Here is a 27,053-nt window from a genome sequence, read left to right as displayed (position 1 = left end):
AAGGTTCCATTTTCTCACTAACTTTCACCGAAAAGTACAAGCACACCTGCATTTTCCTTGACTTTAGATTAAGTTTATTATAAACACAGAAACACTCATAAAGTATGTCCCTAATCACTTCCTCCATCCTTTAACACTGCATGTATTCATGTGACTTTCACTTCTCCACAACTTTCCCTGAAGAAGTGGTCCTCAACACAAAGAATCTGTCAAGAGAATCATACACATTACACTAACAGAGTGAAAACTCTTAGTGGGGTGCAGAGGTATCACAATTTTCAAGTTTGGTGGAGATGGGAGTTGTCACTGTGGGAGAATTCAAGTCCAGCATTTCAGGGAAGAGGACTTTTCGTCCAAGTTCAAGCATAAGGCATGCCACTGAATGGTAATGTGGCCTATTTGTTGAGTATGATGTTTTCCACCATTTTTTTATTGTATTTAATTCATGTTTAGATCAACTTATTTTTCCGCGAAAAAAATTCTGGCGCCTAGAAGCAACTCGCATAAGCTTCTTCCCAAAATTAATTTTAACTCTCAGGAATTTCAAAACGTGCTAATTAGTGTTGTTCCAATTCCACTTCTTTTTCTTCAATATCAGCTGCTAGCTTAACTTCCAAAAACCAAAACCTGCAAGTAGCATTTAGATGCATCAGGGTGATATTTCATTTTCTGAAGCAAAGTGAATGAATGTAATGAGGATTCAGTGAATGGACAGAATGGCAGATAGTTCAATAAATTGATATAATGACCCACTATAAACTTTGAAAACAAATCTCAAGTGTTTCCCTTGTAATGTCATTTTCACAAGTAGATTTTGACATTGAAATTGATCAATTATTTGAAACCAAGTGCTCCAAGATTAATTCTAAGCTGTTTAATTTTGTGGGTCTGCTACTGTCTCTTTCCAATTGGATTCTGAAGGCACCAGTTGGTAAACTTTTTCTTTCATTAGTGTTGTCATTTTGTCAGTTTATATCTCTCTTTTGTATTCCTTGAAATTTCAACCTTCCACAACTTGTCATTATTCACAGACTATGCAAATAAATGGTAGATATAGCTGTAACCTGTGACCTTGACATTGATGTATAGCATGTCTAGAGCAGCTTATTTTTCCTTAGAATCAATTCTGGCACACAGAAACTACTAATATACTCTTCTTCCCAAAAGTGATTCTGGCTTTAGAATCAGTTGTAGAAAAATTTCCAAACATCCTAGTTGTCCTTTACTCCCTAGACAGCAATATGGTGCTGCATGGTGAAGGGCCAAATCTCACATATCTTATATGAAAATGTCAATAAATGTTTGTCTATCAATTATTCTGGTGCTATTATTATCTTCAGCCCCTAATTAAGGCTATGCTGTGAGTTTTGAATTAGTACGGAGATGCTGTAATAAGAGCTCACCAAGCATATGGGAAAATGTTTTGGATGTATATAGCACATGACAGTCCGGTGCACAAAACTCCCGCACGCGCGAGATCTGGGGAGGGTGATTATTTGGTCTATTCTACGCAGCCTTACTTTATTTTTTACACAAGAGGCTGTTTGAACCTCAGCCATATGACAAAAACTTTTTACCGTTGTGCCATGGCTCCCTTTCTTGGATGTATATAGCACAGAACAGCCTTAAACATCAACCTCACAATACTTGTGTGGCTAAAATGGTTTCCCTTTCTTACTTGTCTATTGTCCGGATTAATGGGCTCTATTAATGTAGCATAACCAATCCTGTAATATTCAATTGGAATTAAACTCGTGTAGCCTTGTTGTCTGAGGTACTTTTTAACTAGTCCCACTCAAATTCTGTTTTATCATTGAGTTGGGGCCATTCCCATCTAGTAGCACTTGATCTTGGAAGATTACACTGTCTTTTGGTTTGTGGTGTACAAAACACACACATTGAACTCCACCTTCTACATTAAATTGCACATACACCCTGCAGCTATAAACTCTCTTAATATTTCACTTTGGTAATAATATAGTAATATGTGTAGCTGCACTTCTTGCTTTAGACAGATATTTCCATGTCTACACCTTGCAATTATTCACCTAAATTTGCATATTACAGGCCTATATCTGATGTATCTAGTGACCTTACCATTGAAATAGGAGCTTCAAGCTTTGCACTTCACAAGGTAAAGAAACAAGCTACCTTTCTCACAGGTTACTGCATATTTAGCATAGCATAGGTATTCATAAAAAATGCCATTTTTCGGTGAATTTCATAAATATTGATTTTTTATGCATGTTTTAACACCTTCTAAAAGAATTTCAAGCTTAATATTAGGACAGTAGACATTAGCAGCCAGGGTAAAAATCATAAGAAGGCTTTATTCATGCAATTCCACAACTCATTGCAATTTTTTCTTCTACAGTTTCCTCTAGTTTCTCGGAGTGGAAGAATTAGGAAACTTCTGTTAGAAGCAAAAGATTCTAGAGCTTTGCGTGTAAGTCTCCCAAATGTGCCAGGGGGTGCAGAGGCGTTTGAGCTTGCTGCAAAATTCTGTTATGGAATTAATGTTGAGTTCACCCTCTCCAATGTTGCTATGCTAAAATGTGCTTCCCATTTTCTCGAAATGACAGAGGAATTCGCGGAGAAAAATTTGGAGACGCGAGCGGAGGCGTATCTAAAGGAGACTGTGCTACCAAACATATCAAGCACAATATCTGTCCTTCACCGTTGCGAAACTCTTCTTCCCATTGCAGAAGAGATTAGCCTTGTTAGCAGGTTGATCAATGCAATTGCTAACAATGTGTGCAAAGAGCAGCTAACTTCTGGTTTACAAAAACTGGACCATAACCATTTTCCTTCTAAATCTATCTCAAACATGGAACCTGAGACACCCTTAGAATGGTGGGGAAAGTCACTCAATGTTCTTAATCTTGATTTCTTCCAAAGAGTTTTGTCTGCAATGAAGTCAAAGGGACTAAAACAAGAACTTATCAGCAAAATTTTGATAAACTATGCTCATAATTCTCTTCAAGGGATGGTTGTTAGGGACCCTCATGCTGTCAAAGGGAAACTTGACTTAGAATTACAGAAGAAACAAAGGGTCATTGTTGAAGCTATAGCTGGATTACTTCCAACTCAATCAAGGAAAAGCCCGGTTCCAATCGCGTTTCTCTCAAGTTTGTTGAAAGCTGCAATAGCAGCTTCAGCTTCTGGCTCTTGCAGAGCTGATTTGGAAAGGAGGATTGGTTTGCAACTTGACCAGGCAATTCTTGAAGACATTCTGATTCCAACAAACTCACATCAAAATAATACTCACAGCACCATTTATGACACAGATTCAATTTTGAGGATTTTTTCCATCTTCCTGAACTTGGATGATGAGGATGAAGATGATAACCACATGAGGGATGAAAATGAAATGATTTATGACTTTGAAAGTCCTGGTTCTCCAAAACAAAGCTCAATTCTGAAGGTATCCAAATTGCTTGACAACTATCTTGCTGAAGTAGCACTGGACTCAAACTTGTTGCCATCAAAGTTCACATCACTTGTGGAACTACTTCCAGATCATGCACGTATTGTAAGTGATGGACTCTATAGAGCTGTTGATATCTTCCTTAAGGTGAGCTTTGCTTCTCTCTTTCACTATCATTTGTCATGAAACAACTATCTAACTCGTCCCTTCATGCAAGAGCATATTGGGCTTGAAGCATGGAAAATGCATATACTGAAAATTAACTTTCTATGAGAATCATAGGGCAAACAAAGATTGAACTCTTGACTACTTAGTACATGTTTGGATCACCATTTCCAGAATTGTTTTTGGGAAAGTATGGTAAAAGTATGTTGAATTTGAAGTGATATATGTTTAAATACACGATTCCCCTTTTCTATATGGTAATATGAAATCTAGTTAGTGCATGTTCGGATACATGGTAGAAAAACACGATGAAGTCAAAATCATGGTGGAAAGAAATAAAAGTTATTTCTGTTCATCGTGATTTTCTACCGTGTATTAAAACAAGTGCTTATAAAATCTCATAATTGATTATGTCCACTGCAGAAGCGGCTTTCTATAGCTTTTCTACAAAATTGATTTTGGAACTAAAGTCTATTGTCAAACATATATATAGAGTGAGTCTGGTCTATGAGAATTGATACCATTACTCCCAAATGTGGAAACAAACACATATTTAATCATAGAAACTCATACTATTGATACTATGTCATGAATAAATAACTACCCAAAACTTAAACCCTACTTACCCATTTGTTTGTTTTCTACTTTTGTCACATACATACATACAGGTTCATCCAAACATGAAGGACTCAGAACGTTATCGTCTCTGCAAAACCATTGACTGCAACAAACTATCTCAAGAAGCCTGCAGCCACGCCGCACAAAACGAAAGACTACCAGTGCAGATGGCAGTGCAAGTTCTCTACTTCGAGCAAATCAGGCTCCGGAACGCCATGAACGGCGGAGGCAACAACCAATTCTTCTTCGGCGCCGGGTTCAACGCTCATCAATTCCCTCAACGTTCAGGGAGCGGTGCAGGAAGCGGAGCCATTTCTCCGAGAGACAACTACGCTTCAGTGAGAAGAGAAAACAGAGAGCTGAAGCTTGAGGTTGCGAGGATGAGAATGAGGCTCACTGATTTGGAGAAAGACCATGTTTCCATGAAGCAGGAGCTTGTGAAGTCTCACCCTGCGAACAAGCTGTTCAAATCTTTTACAAAGAAAATGAGCAAGCTCAATGCTCTGTTTCGGATGAATGGTATCAAGATGAATGGTGCTGGTTCTGAGAGCAGGTTTCCTTTTGCAAAGAGAAGGCGTCACTCAGTTTCATGATTATAGTATGTGGAACAGAAAGAATGTATATAGAATGTATTATGCATGGAGTGATTGTGTAATTTTTTCACTCCATAGTTTTCTTGTGTTTTAATTGCTTAATGGTGTCATTACTCAAACTTTGGCTGGACTATCATGAATCATGATCCAAACTAAGAGTAACTTTTAGAAAAACATGGAAAGAAAATTTACCCAAAGCCATCCCTCCAAGACAACCTTAAGCATATTTGGTTTTGTTCTTCTAGAGTGATGGTGTACGGTGGTAATTGAGGCAGAGAGTGCGGCGAAATAGTGTGAATCCACAAATTGTTCTTCCATAAATCCAGACCGAAGAGTAGCGGTGCATGGTGACGATCGAGGTAGAGAGCGCGTGAAGTGAATCCACAACGTGAGATGTACCTACAAAATATACTTTAGCACTCAAATCAGCTTAAGATCGTAGATAGTATCTCAAAGTCTTATAAGAGAAATATGTAGCAAATGAGCAATGCTTCAATTATCGAATGATCAAACCTGTATTTATAGAGTTCGGTATGAACAGTAATGAAGGTGTTTAACCTTAACTTAGTCTTGTAAATAGCTACTGAGACTACAACTTTGCTTGAGCGGTTTATAAATCATTAATTCTCTAAGTTTTACTTTGCTCAATTAGTTGTTAGGATGAGTTAAGACTTCGTATTGTTCATCCTGACCTACGAACACGACATTCACTTGACTATGAATTCAGTAAACCGACCAAGACGATATTGAGCCTAGCGGCCATTTGGGTCGACCAGAAGAGTTACCTTAACTATGAATTTCGGGAAAATCCTATAATTATAAGAGAAAACAAATCAGGTCAAGAACAATGGTGATTCATGAACACCCGAAAATCATATTTTGAGAAGTAGTTTTCGAAATGCTAATTTTCGAAAAATGGATGTGTAAAATTTTGAAATATAATTTTTTGAGATGTTTATTGGGTATCCACACTGTGTAAAGTTTACAAATTGTTACCCATGTGCAAAAATGAAAATAGATCATCAACATTAGACAATTTCTTTGGTACCCCTTTAAAAGTGAAGGGTTTCATTTTCATACATTTACTTATGTTTCCTCCATAATATATATATATATATATTTTTTTAAAATTTATAATTTAGTCATTTGTATGGTAAAAAATGAACTAAAATGTACTATACCCTTTTATTTTCAATGGGTAGCTCTATTTAATATTGTATAATAGGTCAAGTGACTGTAGAGTTTATATATTGTAAATTATTATGCAATCCCAACAAGCGACTCTGTGGCCCAATGGATAAGGCGCTGGTCTACGGAACCAGAGATTCTGGGTTCGATCCCCAGCAGAGTCGTTCTATTTATATTTTATGTAAATTTTGGCAATTTTAACACTCCAAAGGGGACACTGGACACACGACGTCGTACTAGATTAAAATCACTCATTTCTTGGTTCAAAAAAAAAATAATCACTCATTTCTCTTTACTTGGAAATGTGAGGAGCTGTTTTTAAACAATAGGCAGCAAGTAGCAACTTTAATTTTGATCTGTTAACAAGATTAGCATCTAATTCAAATCCTAAATACCGAAAGGTGAGTTTGAAGATAATAAAATATCCACTTTGGGTGGGAAGATGCTCATCTAAAAGTTAATCTAACTATGCCTAGTAGTGTTATTTATTCTGGCTAATCTGGTCCTTCATATCATGAAAATCTACACAATGATTATCTACATGGAAAGATGCTATGTGCTTGCATAGAGCATTTGAATTGTATATACAGTCAGAACTCACAAGCCGCTGCCATCTTCCATTCATTGACTGTTTGGAGAATAAATTCAGACTGTATGTCAATTTATTTATGTGCTGCAAATACTATAAGTCCAAAGTACTAACTTAACAGTGATTGCATAGTGATATTCTCAGCAGTGTTTAGTAGTAAAAGCTACAGTAATATTCTCACATCTGAAGGTGGAGTGCTGCTGTGTTTGCTATGCAGTTTCATACTATATGCTTTAACTTCTTATCCTTGCTTACAGAAGGTGAAGTTAAACTTGGCAAAAAGATTAAAGCTATTGATCAGAAGAAGAATATGATAAAAACTTATGAATTAGCAAAATAAGTGAATTGAGTTCCTTCTTGCAATGCGAATTCGATCATTTTCTAGCTATAGACGCCACTCTCATAAGGGAGGATGTCAATTAAATTTGGATTTTGGAGTTGATATATTTATTATAGCTGAACCAGAAATCTATGATATCTGGATTCAACTATATATAAAACTATATAGCTAGACTCCAAAATTCTTTTTCAGCTTTGACACTATATGTAACTCTTGTTACTTCAGCAGTGGCGCTAACTCATTCCGAAGATGCAAGTTAATGATTGTTTTAGAGCCACCAATGAATTGTTGTCCTATAAAAACAGCAGGAACACTTGGCTGGCATCCAATTTGAAGCAGAGCCCTCTCAATCTGCTTCCCATTTGCCACTTGATCAAGCTCATAAACAGTGGGGTTTGCCCCAATGCTACGTATCAGTGACTTGATGGAGTGACTCATGCAACAGCTGCTCTTGCTAAATATCACCGCAGGTTTATCACTCACCATGCTTGTGATCATGTCCATGATTAGCAAGAAATTTATTAATGGAGCTTCTTATGTAGACTTTTGAGCTTTGGTTATGAGGAAAATGAGGTCCTTCAAGGGCTATATATACAAACTGATTCATTGTGGTGGGGATTGCATTGTCGTCTCAGATGTCATAATTATTGTTGAAGTCAACATGACATATTCTTTATGTTAGATGCAATTTTAGATACAAGTTTAACTAGTGTTTGTCAAACACAATCAAACATTAGATCAGAGAAATTCAATACAAGACAATATTTAAGTGCATACTAGAGCATGTAAGTTACTCAATTTGAAAGAATTCACATTTGACACTCAAATTACCTATTGCTGCTTAATGATGAAACATAAGGGGTGGTAAAATTTACCATAAAAAGAGTTGGTGGGTTCAAGAACAAGGATCATAGATTTTTCCAGAGAGTTTAATGTGTTGGATTTATGCTGTAAAGGATAGGAGTAGTTAGTTAAGGTTGTTAATCAGTTATGCAACTGATTCTGTTGGAGGATTAGTGATTGGTTAAGCAGGTTATAATTCTTCTCTGTATATAAGCAACACTGTACTCTATCTCGTGTGAATGAATTCATTTCTTCTCTATTTCTGAATATTCATTCTCCTTCCTCTCACTCTCAATCTAGGTATCATACCTTACATATGTTGGGATGTCAAGTGTGAGTAAAGAAGTCTCACATTGGATAGTTAGAGGAGAGATGAACACTTTATAAGTGAGAGGACCCATACACCCATTACCTTAAGGTTTTGGGTGAAAGATGTGGTGTCCAATCCACTTCGGTGTGCTCATGTAAGCCCAATGTGATGATTCCCTGATTTATCCTCTTGCGGCCCAACAGTGGTATCAGAGCCAATGGTTAGGCGATCATGGTGATGGCTCCTTGTGTCGAAAGTCTTTCTAGCATTGGTGGCTAGGCGGCGTGTCCTGTTGATGGAGATCCAACGACGGTGCAAGTAATTGAAGGTTTGCGCTTGAGATGGACTCACACTTGAGGGGGAGATTGCTGGGATGTCAAGTGTTAGTAAAGAAGTCCCACATTGGATGGTTAGAGGAGAGATGAGCACTTTATAAGTGAGAGGTCTCATACACCCATTGCCTTAAGGTTTTGGATGAAAGATGTGGTGTCTAATCCACTTTGGTGTGCTCATGTAAGCCCAATGTAATGATTCACTGGTTTATCCTCTTGCGGCCCAACAACATATGCCATAAATTGCATTGTAGAATTCTGTGAGGAGTTGGGTGTACTAAAGTTACAGATATAGTGTGATAGCTTGGGTGTACTAAAGTTTTGGATATAGTGTGATAGCTTGTAATTATTTCAAAATTTGGTTAGTCAAAATTTTAAAATACATTAAATATGATTGTGTCGGTTTTAAACCTCCACAAACTGCACGTGTGTTTTTCATACATGCAGCTTGCGGTTTCCAACTATCAAAATCATATTTAATGTTTTTTTAAACTCGCAACTAGTGGAGGTTAAAAACAACCCCAAATTACAGGTCAAATGTCTCCGAAAAAGAAAAAGGGTGCCCATACATATTTTCCTAAACCACGTGATGTTGGATCATGTGAAGGGAATCTTTGAAGTTAGAGAGGTGTTTTTGATGAAATGTAAAATTTGTTATACCAGAGCAAAAAAGCCTAAATTGTTTATTATATATACATCATTAGAAATACACACAGTGTATATGTGAAGTATATAGATGAAAAGGGAATAAGTGAAGGTACACATATCATTACTCCTCTGATAAATATATGCCTCTGTGGCTTACTTTATTTTAAACAGGGAACTCAACCGACATCAGTATGCGACCAGTAGTATGTACAACTAGATAGCTAGACTTCAAAATCCTTATTCAATTTTAACATTTAACTCTTCTTATTTTGTAGAAATAACTTCATTTCAACTTCAAATCCATATAGCTCTGGCATTCATCAAAAGTGGCACTAACTCATTCCGAAGGTGTAAGCTCATGATTGTTTTAGAACCACCAATGAATTGCTGTCCTATAAACACAGCTGGAACACTTGGCTGGCACCCCATTTCAAGCAATGCCCTCTCAATCTGCTTCCCATTTGCAACTTCATCAAGCTCATAGATTATGGGGTTTGCCCCAAAACTTCTAATCAGTGATGTGATGGAATGACTAATGCAACAGGTGCTCTTGCTGAATATCACCACAGCCTTATCACTCACTATGCTTGTGATCATGTCCATGATTAGATAGATTTTTTTTAGCTGAAGCAATGTTATAGGAGCTTATGAGTAATGAAGACTTTTGAACTTGGTTATGTGGAAAATGAGCTCCTTTTAAGTGCTATATATATACATCAGGCTGATTCATAGTGGTGGTGACTGCATTGTCTCCCCAGATGTCATAATAGGAAAAGGATATGATTGTAGAAGAAAATCTGATCAGGGGATTCCCAGTAACAGTGTGAATCTAATGAATCCAAAGCTTAATTTCTTCAAGAATAAGATTCTTGGTCGTACATGAGGAACATTTTTGTCCATATCCATCTAATTGCATGTGCGCATCTTATCACTAATTTGATATATAGTTTGTATTTGTAATGCTCTAAAAATTACTGCCAAAGCAAGTTACAGAAGTAGCAGATCGAGCAATCTAACTGGTCCAAATGTTTTCTACTTCATATGGTACATTCTAATTATGTACTCTATTTTTTTCGTAAAAAATATTGTTGTAGCTTGAAATAGTAGCAGACACCATACACCAGCAATTTGTGGCGCCATTTTGTCATTGACCGGTTTGTTTGGGAATGTGTATTATGTTGTAGGCCCGAAAGAGTGATGACTACAAATATAAGTATGATCTAGTTCAAAATGTAGTATTAAGGTAATTGGACTTTGCACTTTCACACTCATAAATGATAACTTTACTCTTGAAATCACCCATGGGTAACTTTTTTAACTCCCTTAACTTAGCACTAGACCAGCAAGACCCTTGTTGTTGTTGGTATTCTGTTTTGTATTTGATAACACTTACAAAAAAATTAGGATAAGGTCCCATCCAAACTTGTGTTGCATTTATCTAATAAACAAAGAGATGAGTGGGAACTCAAACATCATTTCACGTCCCTTTAATAATGGTTTAGGAAATTAAAGATAGCAAATCAATAATGTTATCTTCACGAGGTGGAGAGAGGTAGAATGAAGAGAGAGATAGGAAGAAAAGAAAAAGTAAGAGAGAGAAAGTATTAGATGTGATAGATGATAAGAAGAGAGAGATAGAAATAAAAAGAGGTGGAAATGAAGTGTTTCAAAGATGAGGTGTGTATATATCATTACTCATAGCAAATACATGGTAAAACCTGTTAATGAAGACTGAAGAGGAACAGAAAAGGAATGAGAATATACAGAAAAAGTGTTAGGAGCGTGTCAATAGTTAGCTGAGGACGGTTTTCAGTTTCACTCTTGAGCATACAAGCATGTGAGAGAGAGAGGTAGAGAGAGAGAGAGGGAGAGAGAGAAAACTGGGGAGGGACACAACGGAAGAAGGATGGGTGAGGGTGAGGGTGAGGGTGAGAGGGAGACACCAGATGACAAAGGGTGTTATTTCTTCATTCTTCTTTTCTCACTTTCCAGAGAGTCATGGGGAACATGAGATGTGGAGGTTCTTTGAGGATTGGGGAAAGGTTTGGGAGGTCTTCATCCCAAAGAAAAGAGATAAGCTTGGCAACAGATTTGGGTTTGTTCGATTCCAGAATGTCAAGGAACCATCTTTGTTAGCGGAGAAACTGGATCGAGCCTACATTGGAGGGAAGAAATTGTTCGTCAATATTCCACGTTTCAGCAAGCAACCTGTGATGAAACCTCGTAAGGGCTTTGAACCAACTGCTGAGGGGCCTAGAGCAGAACCCAAGGGTGTTGTCATGGGGAGAAACCAGCAAGGCGAGAAGGATCCACTGCCCTTCAAAGAGGTGCTTCTTAAAGGCCTCAAGTCGACATCAGAGAGAAAGATTGTAGAAGAAACTCAAGGCAAAATCCCTCTACTGTCAGACCGTTGTTGGCAAGTCAAGGGCATGAAGGTGGAAGGAAAGGTGGAAAAATGGCTGGAGAATAGCTGGGTAGGGAAGTTAAAAGACTTGGAGAGCTTGAATACCATCCAAGATAACTTCTTTCTAGAGGGGGACAAAGCAGTGAAGGTGAGATATTTGGGAGATTATCTGGTTCTTTTGACTGATGATGATGATGAAGCACTGAAGGAGGTTTTAAAGGACAAGGAAGGCTGGATAGGAGATATGTTTGAAGAGCTAAATCCCTGGAGCCCCCATATTTACTCTGATTTCAGGATCTCCAGGGTAAGATGTACTGGAATCCCTCTTCACTTTTGGAACATGGAATGTTTCAACTTGCTAGTCTCAGAATTTGGAACGCTGGTTGGTCTTGATGAGGCTACAAGCTCTTTCAAACGGCTGGAATTTGCTAGGCTCAAGGTACGAACAACCTCTGAGAATCCTATTTCTTGGTTCAAAAAACTTAACCTGAACGGTAAGGAGTATGGGGTCCGATTCCAAGAAGAACAACAGGTGATCTTTGATGGCTTCTGCTCCTGCCATAACCATAACCAAGAAGAAAACGTCGATTCCTCTTGCTGGTCACAAGGTGATATCGACCTTGAGTCCCTTGACTCCTCTGAACCGGAAGAGGGAGCAGATCTGGGTTTTGATCGGAAGGAACAACGAAACTCAACGGGGACGGCGGCGGAGCATGGGCAAGAGACCGGGAGTAGGGTTGAGGCTACGTCAGTAGCTGTTGGTTGTCAGGGGGCGGCCAGTAACCTACGTTGGAGGCATTTAATGTGATAGAAAATCTTGCAGACATAGAGCCAATTGAAGAGCAGAGAGATAGAAGTCAGAGAAAGAAAGGGACCCAACAACCTACTTTTAATCTGATAGAGGAACATAACAACTCTTTTGGTAACCAAGTCAATATCACTACTTTTAATCTATTGAAGTAATTGAACCATAGCACCGCAACAAGAGAGAACGTTGACTCTTTAAACAACGTTGTTGGGCCTCTTGAAAGCCCAAAGGCACGTGCGGATCCTAGTGCAGAAACTTTTGAACAAATGCCTTTAAGTCACCAACAGGGAATAAATGTCTTAATGAGCCCTCAAGTGGAGACAACATTTAATTCTGATGGAAATAAAAGCCCAGAGGATGAGGGTTATGTGGGACCCAATAAGTGTCATTCTCTATTTATTCAATCTGATGATAAAGCCTTGCCTTCTCACGAGACAAATGAGGTACCTTCTACAGCTTTACATCTTCAACTTAAAAATGAGTTTCTGGAACACTCTTCTTCTATTCCACCAAGTGTGCCAATTCAAAGACAGAGCTGCTCGCATGCTTCTAGTTTGCAGAACTATCATGGGACTACAAATTCGGTGAAGCTAAGGAAGGAGTTTCGAAACAGAATGTATTCTACTTGCAGCTCCCTTTCTGACTCGGCTATTGAGAACTGCAACAGAGCTTTCTGGGTGAAAATTTCTGAAACTGAGGCGAGGAATCTGTGGAGGCTGGGCAAAGAACTAGGGATGTCACATTCTGGAAACGAAGAAGAAATTATAAGTAGACTTGTTGATTTGGAAAACAGATATTCTAAAATGGCAGTTGCAAATGAAGGGAAAAACATGGGTGATCAATGAAGGTCCTTAGCTATAATGTGAGGGGAATTGGAAGCAAAGCGAAAAGAAGAGCAATAAGGAATTTACTTGGTCAAGAAGGTGTAGATCTTGCTTGCTTTCAGGAAATAAAAATCAACACAGTAGACTTGAGACTATGCAAACAATTATGGGGGGAAGATAATTTTGATTGGGCATTCTCTCCAGCTCATAACAATGGTGGTGGACTTTTGTGTATATGGAAAGCTGATGTGTTTAAAATTCAGGAGAAGATTTGTGACCCTAGATTCATTGGGTTGAAGGGAGTTTAGGGAGAATAGGAAACTCAGTGCACTATCACTAATATTTACTCACCATGTGATATGGAGGGCAAGAGACAACTCTGGGCAGATTTGCTAGCTTGGAGGAACACAAATATTAACCCAAATTGGTGCTTTTTGGGTGACTTTAATGCAGTCCGAGTAATACAAGAGAGGAGAGGAGCCAGTATTGCATCGTCACAATATAGAAGGGAGATGGAAGAGTTTAATACCTTCATTGAAGAAGCTGAACTAGTAGATATACCAACCGCGGGAAAGAAATTCACTTGGTATAGACCGAACGGTCAAGCGATGAGTAGACTTGATCGTTTCCTTGTCTCCAATGATTGGTTTTCATCGTGGCCCGAAAGTGTTCAAGAAGTTCTTGAAAGAGATTTTTCCGATCATTGTCCGGTGTTGTTAAGGCTTGCTAGACAGAATTGGGGGGCCTATCCTTTCCGAGTCCTTAACTGTTGGATTCATGATCATAGATTCAAACCTTTCTTTGAAACTAGTTGGTCCTCGCTTCATGCCGAAGGGTGGGGAGCTTACGTACTTAAAGAGAAGTTAAAGGCACTTAAGGAGGGACTCAAAAGGTGGAATAAGGATGTCTTCGGGGACCTAAATACTAAGAGAAAGGAGGTGGTGTTGGAATTAAATGCTTCGGATAGAAAGGCCGAGGAGGGTACTCTTAACTCGGAAGACATTGCGAGGAGGAAGGCTTTGGGGGCAGAATTTTGGAGAATCTCTAATCTCCATGAGTCTATGCTTTACCAAAAGTCAAGGCTTAGTTGGATCAAGGAAGGGGATGCAAATACTTAATTCTTCCATTCCATGGTAAATTGGAGGAGAAGAAAGAATTCTTTGGTGGGTCTTCACATTAATGGGAGATGGAGCGAGGAACCTTTAGACATAAAAAATGAAGTCAAATGTTTTTTCTCACAAAAATTTAGAGAGGAACAGTGGTCTTCCCCTAAATTAGATGGTGTACCCTTCCGACAACTCTCACATGAAGACAATACTTTTCTAATGACCTCCTTTGACATTGATGAAGTGAAGGAAGCGATTTGGGATTGTGAGGGTGACAAGAGTCTGGGTCCGGACGGTTACAATTTCACCTTCATTAAGTCATTCTGGCACATTCTTCAAGATGACTTTAAGAGAATGGTTGATGAATTCCATAGAAATGGTAAGTGGCCAAAAGGAACTAATGCTTCTTTCATAGCTCTTGTGCCTAAGGTGGACTTTCCAAGTAATTTGTCTGAGTTCCGTCCTATCTCCTTGGTGGGGTGCATGTATAAGGTGGTCTCAAAAATCTTAGCTAAGAGACTTAAGAGTGTACTTCCGAAGCTCATTGATGATGGCCAATCGGCTTTCTTGGGGGGAAGGAATTTGCTTGATAACGTTCTTATTGCAAACGAAGTAGTACATGATGCGAAAAGAAGAAGATCTCCTACTATGGTATTTAAAGTGGACTATGAGAAAGCTTATGATTCGATGAATTGGAACTTTTTATTCTATATGACGAGAAGAATGAATTTTGATGCAAGGTGGATTAGATGGATCCGAGGTTGTATCTCATCGTCTACCCTTTCGGTGTTAGTAAATGGAAGCCCAATAGAGGAATTTAAAATGGAAAAAGACCTTCGACAAGGAGATCCGGTGGCACCTTTTCTCTTTCTCATTGTGGCGGAAGGTCTTAATGGGTTGCTAAAACATGCGGTTACACTTGAGAAGTATAAGCCATACAAAGTAGGTGAGGATAATCCCATTAGTATCTCGCTCCTCCAATTTGCCGATGACACCTTATTCATTGGCGAGGGTACTATCCAAAACACAGTAATCTTGAAATGCATTCTCCATTGTTTCGAATTAGCATCCGGGTTGAAGGTGAACTTCTCCAAGAGTAGTTTGGTGGGGATTGCTATAGATGAATTGTTGGAGAGAAGAATGGCAGCTATACTTCATTGTAGAATTTCAAAATTTCCCCTTGTTTACCTTGGCATTCCAGTAGGCGGTAACCCAAGGAGCTTACGGTTTTGGGATCCTATAATTCTGAAAATCAAGAAGCGTCTATCTAAGTGGAAACAAAAGCTCCTTACCTTTGGAGGTAGACTATGCCTGATCAAAAGTATCCTCTCTAGCCTCCCTTTGTATTTCTTTTCCTTTTTCAAAGCACTTGCTGGAGTTTTGAAAGAAAGCAAGAAAATTGTGAGAAGATTTCTTTGGGGTGCAAAGGAGAACGAGATCAAATTGGCATGGGTGAGTTGGAGTAAAATTTGCAGACCAAAGGAGGAAGGAGGCTTAGGTATCCGAGATTGGGGTTTGTTTAACAAGGCTTTGCTGGGTAAATGGAGGTGGAGATTGTTAAAGGAGAAGGAGAATCTTTGGAACAAGGTACTGCATGCTAAATATAAGAATAAAGTCCCTGTTGACGCCTCATCATGGTGGAAAGATCTTAATCTCATGTGCTTTGAGGAAGGGTTAGATGGATGGATGGAAGAAGGCCTATGTCGGAAAATTGGACAAGGAAACGATACAAAGTGATAAGCGCATAATTGATGCACTTTACGTGTGTCTTTCTAAGCTTCATTATATATATTTTTGTGCTTAATTGGTATGACTTAGCCATGTTTTGACCATTAGTGTTTATTTGGATTATTCATGGAAAAGAGCTTAATGCTACACTTTTAGTTTCTATAACGGTTTTGCTAGAACAGGTTGAATCTGGAGTTAGAAATATTGAAATAAGGCCCATAATATGTCGTTGGAAAGATAACTCGAAGCCCTACAACTTTCATGTTCAACACAATTGACGAATCAGCCTATAACTTGTTTAGAATGGCCTTGCAAAGTTGCTGTCGCTAATCCTGCGAGTCTGGAACAGTCTGCACTAAAATGATCATATCTTGGGCTACAGAACTCCGAATTAGGATCCGATTGAAGGCCCGCGAAGCTGACTTAAAGACCTAAAACTCTTATGTTTACCTCAGTTGAAGATTCAAACTTCTTGTGGGACCCACGAATGTATGATTGTTCAGCCGCTTACTCCTTTATTTGGGCCCGATTTTGTGAAGATTTAGAAAAGATTTAGATAACAAAGATTGTTACTTGATGAACAAGTTTATTTATTAGTATAAATAAGTGAGTTTAGGCTTTTGTTAGACACACCACCTCACCACATCTCACCATCACCTCCTCCACCTTCTCCTAATATCTCTCTCCATCTTTTCTAGTATGAGTTGCTAAACTCCATAGTTAGTCTTAGGATTTTTAATATTCTTGTGTTTGCAAACTTGAGGTTCTGTTCTTAATGCAAATTTCTTCTTTATTAATTCTCTTCATCTCTATTTCTGATCTAGGGTTTGCTTAATTCCGTAGTTTTAGAAATAAGAGTTGATGCATGTTCGCTTAGTTCATGTTAGTTCGTAACTGTTTCTTAATCGCTTAGTTTAGGAAACTGTGAATTGATTTTCGCTTAGTTAATCAACTCTCACGAATTAGAGAAACAATAAGGAAGAATTAATCTTTTGTAACCAATGAAGGTTTGTTGCACTGGAATGTTATAATCCGATGACTAACGCTTTCTCTCTTCTGTCTAGTCTATTTAGTTATTGTTTTGTTACTTTTCAATCCAATCAATCAACCCCCTTTTTAATTGTTTTGTTTTACTCTAATATCAATTAATAATTTATTAAGTCCTTGTGAGAACGATCCTGGTGTTAACACCTTGTACTGCATTCAAAGCAAAAATACTTTGACACACACCCGCGACAGTGCGTTCGTCACAAAGTTCTGGCATGACAATTGGCTGGGACCGGGACCACTTAGGGACAGATTTGTGAGACTCTACTACCTATCAACTCAGCAGAATCATACTATAATGGACATGGGAAGTTGGCAGAATGGCTCTTGGCATTGGGAGTTCTCTTGGCGTCGAAATATCCTTGATAGAGAGGAGATCCTGGTGGATGAGCTGCATCAACAAGTGAGTAATTTTTCACTGACAGAAGGTGCTAGGGACGATTAGATTTGGAACAAGGAGGAGGGAGGGGTATTTACAGTGAAATCTGCCTTCAGAATTCTTCAAGGAGAGGTTACTGAACCTGCAGACAGGGTTTTCCACAAATTATGGTCCCTTAAGGCACCTTCAAATACTTTATCCATGGCATGGAAAATCCTACTCAACCGTATCCAATCCAAGGAGAACTTAAGAAGAAAGGGCTTATTGAACACTGAAACTGAGACTCGTTGCTCTTTCTGTTATGATGCAGAAGAATCAACATCTCATCTATTTTTTACCTGTGTTATATCCTGGAGAATTTGGATGTTAGTCTATGCTTGGTTGGGGATGCAGACAGTACTACCAGAGGATGGTATTTCTCATTTTCTTCAAAGCTTCAATGGCAGCTTTGGCAGAGACAAGAACCATGGAGTAAGTTTTATTTGGCTGGGCACAATTTGGTATATTTGGTCAAGCAGAAACAGACTTATCTTTAGGGAAGAGGAAATCGATATTCATTCAGCTTTGGACCTAATCCAATTTCGATCCTGGTTGTGGCTTAAGGCAAGAACAAAGGATTTTCCATTCTCATGCTATGATTGGACCACAAATCCTCTGCTTTGTTTGGGAATTTCGTGATCTGTCCTTGCCCTGTTTTGCACCTCTGTTTCGGTGGGGTTCATTGAGAATTTTGGAGGAGTTGCTGTTTTGTTCCTTTGGCCAAATGAATTTTGACGGTTTACCTTGTTCGTTACCTGGTGTAGTGCAGTTGGACTGTTGAAGGGCTGATGGGTTTTTGGGGCCTTTTAGAATTAATCTATCTTTGTACTGTATTGCTCTATGCTTTGTTATTTTCTTTTTTTCTCATTCTCTCTTGTATTAAGGGTTGGAGTACCCCTTGTACTCCCTTTTAATACAATCTTTGGCTTACCAAAAAAAAAATGTGTTGCTGATCAAGGTATATAAACATCACCTGCCACTCTCTGTTTATTGCGATTTGATTAGATTATTGATTAACTAGTGTTTCTTTTACCCGTGCGTTGCACGAAGAATATGTCTGTTGTATTTGATACATCGATCATATTTTCAATTATAAAAAAATTTAAGATACTAAGAATGTAAGAACAGTCATAATGAAGCAGATGATAAACACATATTAATCATGGAAAAAAAATGTCTATTGTATTTGATACATCGATCAATATTTTAAATTATAAAAAATTTAACAGACTAAAAATGTAAGAACAATTATAATAAAGCAAATGATAAACACGTATTAATCATGGAAAAAGAAGAATGTGATAGTAGCACAAATTAGGGTTTTGAAAGATAAATCATAAAATATGACATCATTTTATTTATTTGAAGTCATCCAAGTTTGAAACAATATTGCAAGGTACCTACATAATTTATGAAATATATCAGACTTTGTACAAAATTTACGAATCTTAAACTGAAAAAAATAATTTTGCATAGATTTCAAATTAGCCAACATGAATTTGTTTTGGTAATAAATTTTAGGTGCATAAATTTCTCCTCTCCATTTATAACTGAATGCATTCAGTTGGTATCCCATTTGATTTTATTTGAAATTTAACATAATATCAATCAATTAGTTTAGTTTATAATGATTGTTTAAAAAATATAATGATATTTTTTATATAAAACAAAATTTCATGTTACATATACATAAAGAAATCTCTAAAGTTAAAAAGAAGATTTTAATATTTTATGAAAAAGTTTCTCATATTTAAAAATTTTAAATTAGCCAACATATATTTGTTTTGGTAATAAATTTTTGGTGCAGAAATTTCTCCTCTACATTTATAACTGAATGTATTCGGTTGGTATCTCATTTGATTTTATTTGTAATTAAACACAATATCAATCAATTAGTTTAGAATATAATGATTGTTCAAAAAAAAATATAATGATACTTTTTATATAAAATAATATCTCACGTTACATATGCATAAAGAAATCTCTAAAGTTAAAAAAAAATTAAAATTTTCAGTGTAACACGTGTCAAAATAGGATAAGGATTTACATATACATGCCCATATTTAGTTATTTGCATCAGATTCATAATTCTAAGATCCAAAATCAACACAAATTGGTAGCTATATGATCCATTCTCCTTACCCACATTTCCTTTCCATTAAGCTCATTAACTGTGTTAAGGCTTGCTTCCCACTAAGAAAAAGTTCAAGTATCAGTTATGAAGCCAAACTTAATATAACTTATGGGTGCCCACTAGGGTGGGCAACTTTAAAAGTGGTCCACCGGTGCACCATGAAGTAAATACCATTGGATCTAAAATTCCTAGAATATTCTTTAAGTGAATGGCTAAGATTGAATGAATAAGAAAAAGGTAAAAATGTAAATGGATCACCCCTCCTTCAACCAACAGAAGTTGTTGCAACCCCACTGCCATCACTATAGAGCCAGAACTGGGCATGCTCAAGAGCAACTCTGCTTCCTTCTGAGACTGAAATCTTCAAGCATGTAGCAGATCCGCCCATCACCACCACCGTCATCGCAGAGACTGAATTGGAATAATTGCTACCAAAGTGAGAGGAATCTTTGCTCCCAGATCCTCAACTTCTCCTACATCTCTGCTCCCAGATCCTTCATCCCGTTTGTGTCTCCAGCTCCAGAAATTGTGGAGTACGCGTGGTGTGATGATGGATCAGAGACTGGTGTTTTTGCCTTCTAAAAATCTGATATTTTTTTTAATCTCTTCTCAATTTTTATGTTCTGTTGTTGATGATGGGGGCAAGAAAGATGGAGCTTTCTTGTAACTTCAACAAATAAATGGTAGGAAAATCAGCGTTCTTTGTCTACTGAGGAAAATGGAATTGGAAAATCTGGAAATGATTTTCAATGTAATTACTTTGAATAATAAATGTTAGTAAGTAATTTGATTTAGTATAAGTCCATTTTTTTATGCGATTTCACTAAATTATCCTATCTTTTTTTACTGAGTATTTGAGGGATGCTATCTCTGGTTTTGGAAGCCTCAACCTATTTGCTATTGGAAAATGTTGATTTTTGTTGATGATATGATATTGCTTTGTGCTTTGTTCTTTTCAAAAAAGAAATGGAAGGAAAATCACAATCGAAAGAGAAATTAAAGAGGAAGGGGAGAGAGGAAGGTGAAAACCCAGACTGGTTATGGAGGTTGAGAGGAGAGAGAGAGTGGGAGGGAGAAGGTGAGATAGGGAAAAGTCTAAATTATCCCTTGTACAAAGTCTGTAATACCCCTGGTGCACCCATGAACCAAAATAATAAAGGTCCACCTTAGTGGGCACCTAACTTATGAGTTATAAAGATGCAGCTATGGGTACAACTAATACTCATGCATGTGACAGGTATAAGGATGCAGTTCTGGAATAAAGCAAAATAAAAGAGACTATAGCTATGTCTAAAAGCGATTTACAATTGACAAAAAAAAATTAATTAATAAGAAAAATAGCAAAATCTGGAATTGAAAGCAATCATATGAATAAGTATCTTACCTAAATCTCATTTCCTTAACTGGGATCCTGGGTCAAATTTGTTGGACATCCCTTCTTCTCAAAGAGTTTCTCTGCCTTCATAATGCTGACATTGTAGATGAAGTTTTGGCAGCCAAAACTGGAAGACAATGATGAAATTAAATAAACTTGCAATGGGAAGGATAAAAGCATGTAAGTCTGCTATCAATTGGCCGATTAAGTACTTTCAAAATAAAGGTTGCATAAGAGGAAGCATCACGACATTAGTTTATTTAAGAGATATGGAAGCATCACAGAAACCACCAACAAATGCTAAAGCATATATGAAATTAAACAAAACAATCACAAAATAGGAACAAAGAACAAATTAAGAGAAAATTAAAGGTCATAGCTTTTAGGAATTGAATCAACACTACCAAATATAGTGCTCACTAATTAAGTCAATCAAATTCAGCAACAAAAAATAACCTTTAGGAAGTGAAGCATAAACATTTATGTCAAACACTTACACAATTATCAACTTACACAATTATCAGCACCACATAAAGCAAGTTGCATACTCGAGTTATCTTCCTCATTTTTTCTCCGTGTCAACCGGTTCACAGTAGAGACATGTAGGGGAGGAGATGGCTCATGCAGTATTAGTAAGAAATAATTTAGGTAAACCTTAGATAAATAAGGCAAATCTTTTAAGATTTTATTATTTTATGAAAAAGTTTCTCATATTTAAAATTAACTTTAAAAAATCGGTTTCAAGATTTGTTATGGAAATAAATTTTAGGTGAAGAAAAAATTTATTTTTAGAGTATTAATTAAATTTTATGTCATTTTTATTGAATTTTCGAATTTTTATTTAATTAAAAATTTTATGAGTTTTCATTGTGATTTGGTAGTTTTAATTAATTAATTTTTAAGGTATTTTTATTGAATTTTTAGTTTTTTATTTAATCTAGGTAAATCTTAGATAATTAGGGCAAATCTTTTAAATTTTTAATATTTTATGAAAAAATTCAGATTTAAAATTACCTTTAAAAAATCCTAATCAAATCTAAAATTTAAAAAGGTACTAAATAAATGTAGATAAAAACTATCAAAATCTAGCAAATAAATACTATAAAAATTAATTGATACTCTAAAAATAAATCAAAAATAAATTAGATAAAATCAAGAAATAAACAACCTAAATCCTTATCAAATCTAAAATTTAAAAATGTATTTTTTATGAGAATTTATCTGTAATGGGACCATTATAATTCTTCACCTGATTTGTGACAGCACTTGCATGTGCTCATCAATTTTCTAACAACACTGCCAACATTTTGCCACCACCAAATACATCTCCAAATTAAGGGTCAAAACTCAAAACTAAGTTCTGCATTGAACAGATCATTCATACAATAACATTATTTCTTCTTGTCTCATGAGATTAGAGCCATTATAAGACCCACCAAACGACATAATTTTGAACATAACAGCAGCATCTAAGGAACATGGAGGAAAAAAATGGCAATGGAAGATCCTTGTCTGAAACCCCCACTTGAGTTGTGGCAACTGTCATCAGTCTTTTGGTTTCTTCTAGTTTCTTATTCCATGGCACATTGACAAAATTGTTTAAGGTACACACAAGTATATTATATCATTTGCTTTCTCTTCACTGATTTTCTCACATTCATAGTTTTCTAATTTTCTTATAAATAAATTTTAGGTGAAGAAAAAGTTTATTTCTAGAGTATTAATTAAATTTTATGTTATTTTTATTGAATTTTTGAATTTTTATTTAATAAAGGATTTTATGAGTTTTTATTATGATTTGGTAGTTTTTATTAATTAATTTTTAAGGTATTTTTAGTTTTTTTTATTTAATCTAGGTAAATTCTAGATAATTAGGACAAATCTTTTAAATTTTTAATATTTTATGAAAAAAAAATTCAGATTTAAAATTACCTTTAAAAAATCCTAATTAAATCTAAAATTTAAAAATTACCTTTAAAAAATCCTAATCAAATCTAAAATTTAAAAAGGTACCAAATAAATATAGATAAAAACTATAAAAGTCTAGCAAATCACAATAAAAACTCATAAAATCTTGAATTAATTAAAAATCTGAAAATTCAATAAAAATACCATAAAAATTAATTAATACTCTAAAATTAAATTAAAAATAAATTAAGATAAAATCAAGAAATAAACAACCTAAATCCTAATAAAATTTAAAATTTAAAAATGTACTTTTTATGAGAATTAACCTGAGAATGACACGTAGAATTTTTTTTTTATGAGAATTAACGTGAGAATGACACGTCACCAAGAATTAACGTATGAACGACACGTCACTAAATCAGCCTCATGAAAGTTCTTCTTTTCTAATATATATTAATTGATTGATATTGATTTCAACTTTAATCAGAGTTTATATTCTGTTACTATTTATAGTATAATTCAACACATTCAAACGTGTTAAAAATATATGCGGCTCAAACTATTAGATTATTATGCATGGTCGGTGTACACTTGAATTGATCACAACGATACAATGTGCAAATCAATGTCAACAGATTCTTTGAGCGGATTCTGAGTATTTAAATCATCACATGAAAGTTTTAGGCTAAAGTGTAAGTGGTGATGAGCATATTTATCCATCACATGATTGCAGTGTTATAGGGAGAGTTAACTTTATATTTCTGAAGACTATTTTTAGATTACTTCGGATCAAATGTGATTTTTGGATATATACCAAGAACTTTAGATGAAATGATCAAGCTTCAAAGTTTGCATGGTAACTTAATCTTTTTGTTTAGATTTTAGAAATCTCAAAATTAGTTTTGTTTTTTTTATAGGAAAATAAATTACTTATACAAAAATAATTATTTTTCAAATATGAAATTTAATTTTTTTGTAAATACAATTAATTTGGGATATGATTGACATAACTCAATTCCAAAAATATATTCGGAACTAGGAGTAGTTATGTAGATCGCACCCATAGAGCCTATGAGCCTCGTACGTAGAATTTTGGATGCGGATTAATGACTCAATCATTGTTTTAAATTTTTGGCTCGGTCATTGACTTGACTGAGGTACTGAGTCGATGAGTCATTGGTCAAATCAATGGATCAATCGATGGATTGCTTGACTCAATGTATGTTAAAAAATTCTAAAAATTAATAATATTAGCTAACATTAATTAATAATTCCATACTCAATTTAAAATTACTATCACCACATAAATACCTAATTCAACAAAACCAACAAAAAATATTTTACTACAATAAAAGCGCCACAAATAAGTTGAAAATATCATCACAAAACATAGGTTCTACATTTTAATAATTACAAAAGCCTTATGTGTCTAACATAGTTAAACAACTTTAGTTCCAACCATGTTTTTTTCTTAATTTCACTCTATTGAACGACATCGTCTAGATGCAGAAAAAGGATTGATGACTCACAAGTCCAACTAAAATCTAGCTAAATCACCATTTCAATCATTATAATGGTCGAGTCATACCAGTTCTCACTATATTCCTTGCATTTTTTATCCGCTGAAAGGCTCAAACCAGTCAAGTGATCGAGTCTCGATCCAACCGACTTGATTGGCGGTCTAAGTTGAGTTTTAAACACTTGTTCAATCCCTAGGTGTCCCTAAGTATAAAGAGGATGCATTTGAACAGTGGTCCAGAGTTGTTGCTTGTGTGTCCCTCTTTATTCTTTAAGTTCTTATCAACTTAAGCATTACTTGGCATATGAATAGTGGTGATTTCATTCCATTTTTATATTTAGTATGTAATAATTGATAAATAAAAAATTAGTTTTAATTTTTTTCAATAAAAAGCTTCTATTTGTAGCATACTTTTGCAATAGGGAGATATATATTCAACATGAATGATTCCATCTCACTTACGTAACCAAACATGAAACCAGTTAATCCAACAATTAATATTCATATTCTTATATAGCACACAACTTCTAACTAGCATATATTTCCTCTCGAGTTGACATTCTATTCTTTTTGTGAGACGTTTATTTCAAGGTATGTAACTACATTATCAGGAATGATATACTCATGAGTACATTCGATAAAAAAAATTACGTCATATATATTCCTAATTATTTTCCCTTGAATAATTCTACAAACATTGAAAGTTGAAACAGACACACTTTAGGTTGAGAAGTTGACATTAATAAATAATAACAAAAATTTCAGGTATTGCAATAGGAGAACAGAGTTAGGAGGAAGTTTTGCCATTTTCACTCAACTTTATTTGAATCGAGTAAATTTTTTTTTATAAGCATTTGAATTGAGTAAATATTCAAAAGTGGAAATTTGTGTGTTGGTGATTTTAGAATCATCAATGTATTTTAGTAGTAATGTGATCTACTATAGGTTGATGCAATTATGCGTTAGGCTCGGAATCGAGTCAGGTTAGTGCGGAGTGCACGCTCGGTGAGCCAACGCATAATTGACCGCGAATACGAACCGGGGTCCAAGGGGCGGAGCCCCTGGCTGGGGTCCCGTTGTACAAAAAACCAGAATCGCTCTCTACTTTCTGATCTGTTCTCTATTGTCAGAAGCAGATTGATCTTCAAAATTATCCCAACAAGGATTTCGTGAACCCAGACAAGAATAGGGTCGAAATACTTTGTTCGGAAAGTGTGCAAACACGATTTTCGAAGTTATCCAGGATTATCATACCCAAAATTTCTAACAAACGAACAAAGTAATTTCTGATAATCATGGCTGGAGAAGGCGCTGTCAAGGAGATGACTACTAAGTTCGGGAAATTGGACAAGTTTCAAGGACAAGACTTCAGGCGTTGGCAGAAGAAGATGCATTTCTTGTTGACAACATTGAAGGTGGTATACGTCCTGTCTACACCGATTCCTGAACTTATGGAGGAAGAAACTGTTGAAAATATAAGAAGCAGATCAAAGTGGGAGAATGACGACTACATATGCAGAGGACACATTCTTAACGGTATGTCTGATCCTTTATTCGATATTTATCAAAATGTAGAATCTGCAAAGGAATTGTGGGATTGTCTTGAAGCCAAGTACATGACAGAGGACTCATCCAGTAAGAAGTTCTTGGTGACCGATTTCAACAATTACAAAATGGTTGAATCAAGGTCTGTCATGGAACAATACAATGAACTTCTACGAATTCTTGGACAATTCACACTGCACAGATTGAAGATGGATGAAACAATATCTGTCTCAAGTATCATAGACAAGTTGCCCCCTTCATGGAAGGATTTCAAACACAATTTGAAGCATGGAAAAGACGAACTGTCTTTGGTCCAACTTGGAAGTCACTTGCGCATAGAAGAATCTCTAAGAGCGCAGGAGAATGACAAGGGAAAAGGAAAAGAAGTTGCTGGTCCCTCGGTTGATATGATCGAGGAGGGTAGTAAGAACAATAACAACAAAAACAAAGGAAAGAAGCGTGCTTTCAAGAACAACAAAGAAAGTTTCGGTTCTAACAAGAAACCGAAACTAGAATGCTGGAAGTGTGGTAAGACAGGCCACTTCAAGAGGGATTGTCGTTCTGGAAAGAAGCATGATAACGCGAATGCAAGTGGTTCGGGAAAGGGGTCTAAGGACCAATCCCAAGAACAAGGTCAGAAATCAATTCATAACTTGAATATTTTGATTAAACATTCAGTTTCATTAATTTCTGAAGCATTTTATGTGCAGGATGATGCTATTGCGTGGTGGATTGATTCTGGCGCCACAACACATGTTTGCAAGGATCGTTTTTAGTTCAAGACTCTTGTTCCAGTGGAAGATGGATCTGTCCTCTACATGGGAGATCATCACTTTGATCCTGTTGAAGGCAAAGGAAGCGTGGTGTTAGAATTCAGTTCTGGAAAAACTATTACTTTGTTTAATGTTTTGTATGTTCCTAAACTACGTAAGAACTTAGTTTCTGGTCCTGTATTGAATAAGCTTGGATACAAGCAAGTGTATGAATCCGATAAATATGTATTATCAAAGTCTGGTGTGTTTGTAGGATTTGGATATTATAATAATGGTATGTTCATGATGAATTTGAATGAAGTTCCTAATGATTCTGGTTCTGTATTTATGACCAATTCGAATGTTATTAAATCTTCTTTATGGCATGCTCGTCTAGGACATGTTCATTATAAAAGAATGCTTGAAATGTCT

At 36.1% G+C, this 27,053-nt stretch overlaps 4 protein-coding genes and 1 non-coding gene across 5 annotated transcripts; 3 read left to right on the top strand and 2 right to left on the bottom strand.

Annotated features, from left to right (window-relative positions):
* Nucleotides 1-81: 81 nt before the first annotated feature.
* Nucleotides 82-5,000, top strand: LOC130716840 (BTB/POZ domain-containing protein At1g03010-like). The gene is made up of 4 exons (XM_057566853.1): nt 82-385; nt 2,068-2,134; nt 2,375-3,574; nt 4,261-5,000. The coding sequence occupies exons 1-4, from the start codon at nt 294-296 to the stop codon at nt 4,801-4,803; spliced, it is 1,902 nt and encodes a 633-aa protein (XP_057422836.1). The 5' UTR covers nt 82-293; the 3' UTR covers nt 4,804-5,000.
* Nucleotides 5,001-6,082: 1,082 nt separating this feature from the next.
* On the top strand, nt 6,083-6,155 carry TRNAR-ACG (transfer RNA arginine (anticodon ACG)). Its single transcript has one exon. It is a non-coding gene; the product is annotated as a tRNA-Arg (tRNA).
* Nucleotides 6,156-6,891: 736 nt separating this feature from the next.
* Nucleotides 6,892-7,458, bottom strand: LOC130720879 (monothiol glutaredoxin-S6-like). The gene has a single exon (XM_057571581.1). The coding sequence runs from the start codon at nt 7,422-7,424 to the stop codon at nt 7,137-7,139; it is 288 nt and encodes a 95-aa protein (XP_057427564.1). The 5' UTR covers nt 7,425-7,458; the 3' UTR covers nt 6,892-7,136.
* A 1,889-nt stretch (nt 7,459-9,347) lies between these two features.
* On the bottom strand, nt 9,348-9,794 carry LOC130716963 (monothiol glutaredoxin-S1-like). Its single transcript, XM_057567032.1, has one exon. It carries the CDS (start codon nt 9,654-9,656, stop codon nt 9,348-9,350), a length of 309 nt encoding a protein of 102 aa, XP_057423015.1. The 5' UTR covers nt 9,657-9,794.
* A 1,205-nt stretch (nt 9,795-10,999) lies between these two features.
* On the top strand, nt 11,000-12,265 carry LOC130719847 (uncharacterized). The gene has a single exon (XM_057570450.1). The coding sequence runs from the start codon at nt 11,000-11,002 to the stop codon at nt 12,263-12,265; it is 1,266 nt and encodes a 421-aa protein (XP_057426433.1).
* Nucleotides 12,266-27,053: the final 14,788 nt, after the last annotated feature.

This window comes from Lotus japonicus, chromosome 5 (assembly GCF_012489685.1).
Source record: "Lotus japonicus ecotype B-129 chromosome 5, LjGifu_v1.2".
Classification (NCBI taxonomy): domain Eukaryota; kingdom Viridiplantae; phylum Streptophyta; class Magnoliopsida; order Fabales; family Fabaceae; genus Lotus; species Lotus japonicus.
Note: the sequence above shows the minus strand (reverse complement) of the source record. Positions and strands in the feature narration are given on the sequence as shown.